The sequence below is a fragment of the Pundamilia nyererei genome, unplaced genomic scaffold (assembly GCF_000239375.1).
Source record: "Pundamilia nyererei isolate P.nyererei 1_Seehausen unplaced genomic scaffold, PunNye1.0 scaffold00039, whole genome shotgun sequence".
Taxonomy (NCBI): Eukaryota; Metazoa; Chordata; class Actinopteri; order Cichliformes; family Cichlidae; genus Pundamilia; species Pundamilia nyererei.
The window spans coordinates 1,064,432-1,066,979 of record NW_005187440.1 but is presented as its reverse complement, the minus strand read 5'-3'; the positions used below and the strand labels follow the sequence as shown (position 1 = coordinate 1,066,979).

General features: G+C 42.3%; 1 protein-coding gene across 1 annotated transcript in view; it reads left to right on the top strand.

The window, feature by feature from the left end:
• The first annotated feature begins 591 nt into the window (after positions 1-591).
• The window catches only part of tmem115 (transmembrane protein 115), a 5,848-nt gene continuing 3,891 nt past the window's right edge, over positions 592-2,548 (top strand). Inside the window, exons 1-2 of the mRNA XM_005730714.1 lie at positions 592-684; positions 1,438-2,126. Of these exons, the coding sequence (XP_005730771.1) occupies positions 1,635-2,126 (492 nt within the window). The 5' untranslated portion in view covers positions 592-684; positions 1,438-1,634. The remainder of the gene's footprint in view (positions 685-1,437; positions 2,127-2,548) is intronic.

Below are 2,548 nucleotides of genomic sequence, written 5' to 3'. Positions count from 1 at the left end.
AAGTGCAAAGTGCTTCTGTGCCTGAATGCCCACCAGCAGTGCTTTGTTGCATATCACCAGAAATAAAGGAAATCTAAGGCCTCTAAATTGCAGTTGCAGTTGGTCCTGTAGCACTACAACTCTCTTGTATCTGTTCAGTTACTCTGCTGCTAAGTTACAGAAGTTTATAACTGTTTTGTTAAGCTTTTAAAAATATTTTTTGCATTCAGTTTTACCATGAATGAAAATCTCAATCGTTTGGTTGAGACCCAAGTTTAAAAAACTATGGAGTTGTTTGAAAAAAAAAATCTAAACTTTGTTACTGTTGTTCTAAATGAATAAAAAATGCAAAAGAAATTATTTTTAATTGCAATTTTCTTGGTGTGAACCTCAAAGGGTTAAAGTAAAAGTACTATAAAGGCAGGATAAAAAAAGTGAAATATTTAACTTAAAATATAGTGCAAATTAAATAGCGTATATAAGTAAATGTAAACTAAATGAAATAGTTTTCACCGTAGGCAAACGAAAGTCATCATTTACAGACTCGTTTTACGGAAATGATTGTGTAAAAACTCAGTATCCCAGAGTGCTATGCTGTCCGGAAGTTACGCGACGGCGTTTTTTCACCGATTGTTGATGACGGTGGCAGACAGCGCAGGTCAGTTCGCTGTGTGGTGTTTTCTGGGAGGAGAAGTGCCTGGAAAGGTAACATTATTTTGTCTGGCAACCTGCTTTGAAAGGAGAGAAGAACATTAAAATAAACCAATGAAGCTAGGGTCGTATGAGAAAGACTATGAACTGTATGAGAGCTGACGCTGGTCCGGGAACGTCTTTAATATTGTTTTGAGGGCCTGTTGCTAGCGACGGGAAACCCTCAGGCTAGCCCGGGCCGAGAGGACTAAGAACTGGGGCTCGGTGGGCTTTTTCATCGACCAGGTTTTACTGGCCCTAGCTGTTCTGTTTTACACTCACACGAAACCTCTTCTGATCTTCAGTGGACATAAAGTAAAGTACTTGGAAACACTCTCAGTTTGACAGCTAGCAAGCCTTAGCTATCAGTGTTTACAAGCTAGCTCAGCCAGACTGCTCTTAAGAAATTACTACTTGGCTATTTTTGCTTCTCTTATTGTTGGCATATTTGGCTCCTAGCACCTGTCTGGTAACTGGTGGTGATTTGTAAGCTTGCCCTACTTTTGTCTACACCGACTGAAGGTCGCCAGCTTGATTAAAATGCCCCAGCTAAGGTTATCTACTGAAGCCCGAAGTTTGTTACTTTGTTAAACTGTAAGAATCAGCGTTTTTGCTTGTTTTCCACTGTACTGTTCCTTTTGAAGGGTAGATGAGCTGTAACGCTTCAAACTCCCTTAATGAGTTTTAATACAATTGCTAACAAACGTTTGTAGGAAGAGTAGAAGCTAACTGTATTGATTACTAAAGCTGCCTATGCCCACTTCACAGACATTATCCGGATGAAGGCTCACAGAGGAGTGTGGATTTTGATGCTGTCAGGACCCACGGGTGTCTCCTGTTCTGCTTGGCATCATTGACCTCTCTCCATTATTCAAGAACTGCTACAACAACAGGCAACTAGTTCTGCTTTTTTAACTCTTTTGGGCAGAGTTGCTCAAAGAGGACCTTCTTCATAACTGACCACAATGAATCGTTACCTGCCTGTGGCACGACAGCACTTCCTGGCTGCCCTTGCCAGCACCAGTGTAGTAGTAAAAGCTATAAGTGCTCTAGTAGTACTGCTGTACCTGCTTTCATGGGCTGTCAACACTCCATACGCATTGGGGGTGACCCCGGGCTACCTTTTTCCCCCCAACTTTTGGGTGTGGACGCTGGTAACCCATGGAGTGGTGGAGCAGCACGTCTGGGGTGTGGCAGCCAATGTGGGGACAGTAATGGCCTGTGGGCGCCTGCTGGAGCCTTTGTGGGGTGCTCTGGAGCTCCTGATCTTTTTCGCAGTGGTTAACGTGTCTGCAGGCCTGTTAGCAGGCTTCTCCTACCTCCTCACCTATGTGGCTACCTTCGACCTGGACTTCCTGTTTGCTGTGCGTGTCCATGGAGCAGCCGGATTCCTGGGAGGTGTCCTGGTGGCGCTGAAGCAGACCATGGGGGATACTACAGTGCTCAGAGTGCCACAGGTGAGCATAATTAATAAGAGAGGGTGGGGTAAAAAGGCGTAAAGATGAACTGAGTATGTACCCTAACAACTGCACAAATAACAATGGAAAGCTAACCACTAGTCTCTAGAATATGTGCATAAACTCTGTTTTTTTGGACGTGACAGATCAATATAACACCAGTCAATGTCGAATTATTATTATTATTAATTATTATCTGGATTAATACAATCTTAGGAGTATTACCTGCAGACTGCTTGCTTTGCCATTAGATGTGCAGCAGTAATTAATTATTAGTAGATATGTAAGATTTAGTGTCTCAAAATCACTTTTTTAGACTGGATGAAAGTTGGAATTTCTGGTTTTGATAGGAGTGCATATATTGAAGAATAAAACCAAATGTATATGGTGGAGTACAGTGTAAAATCGCTGGCTTTGTATGA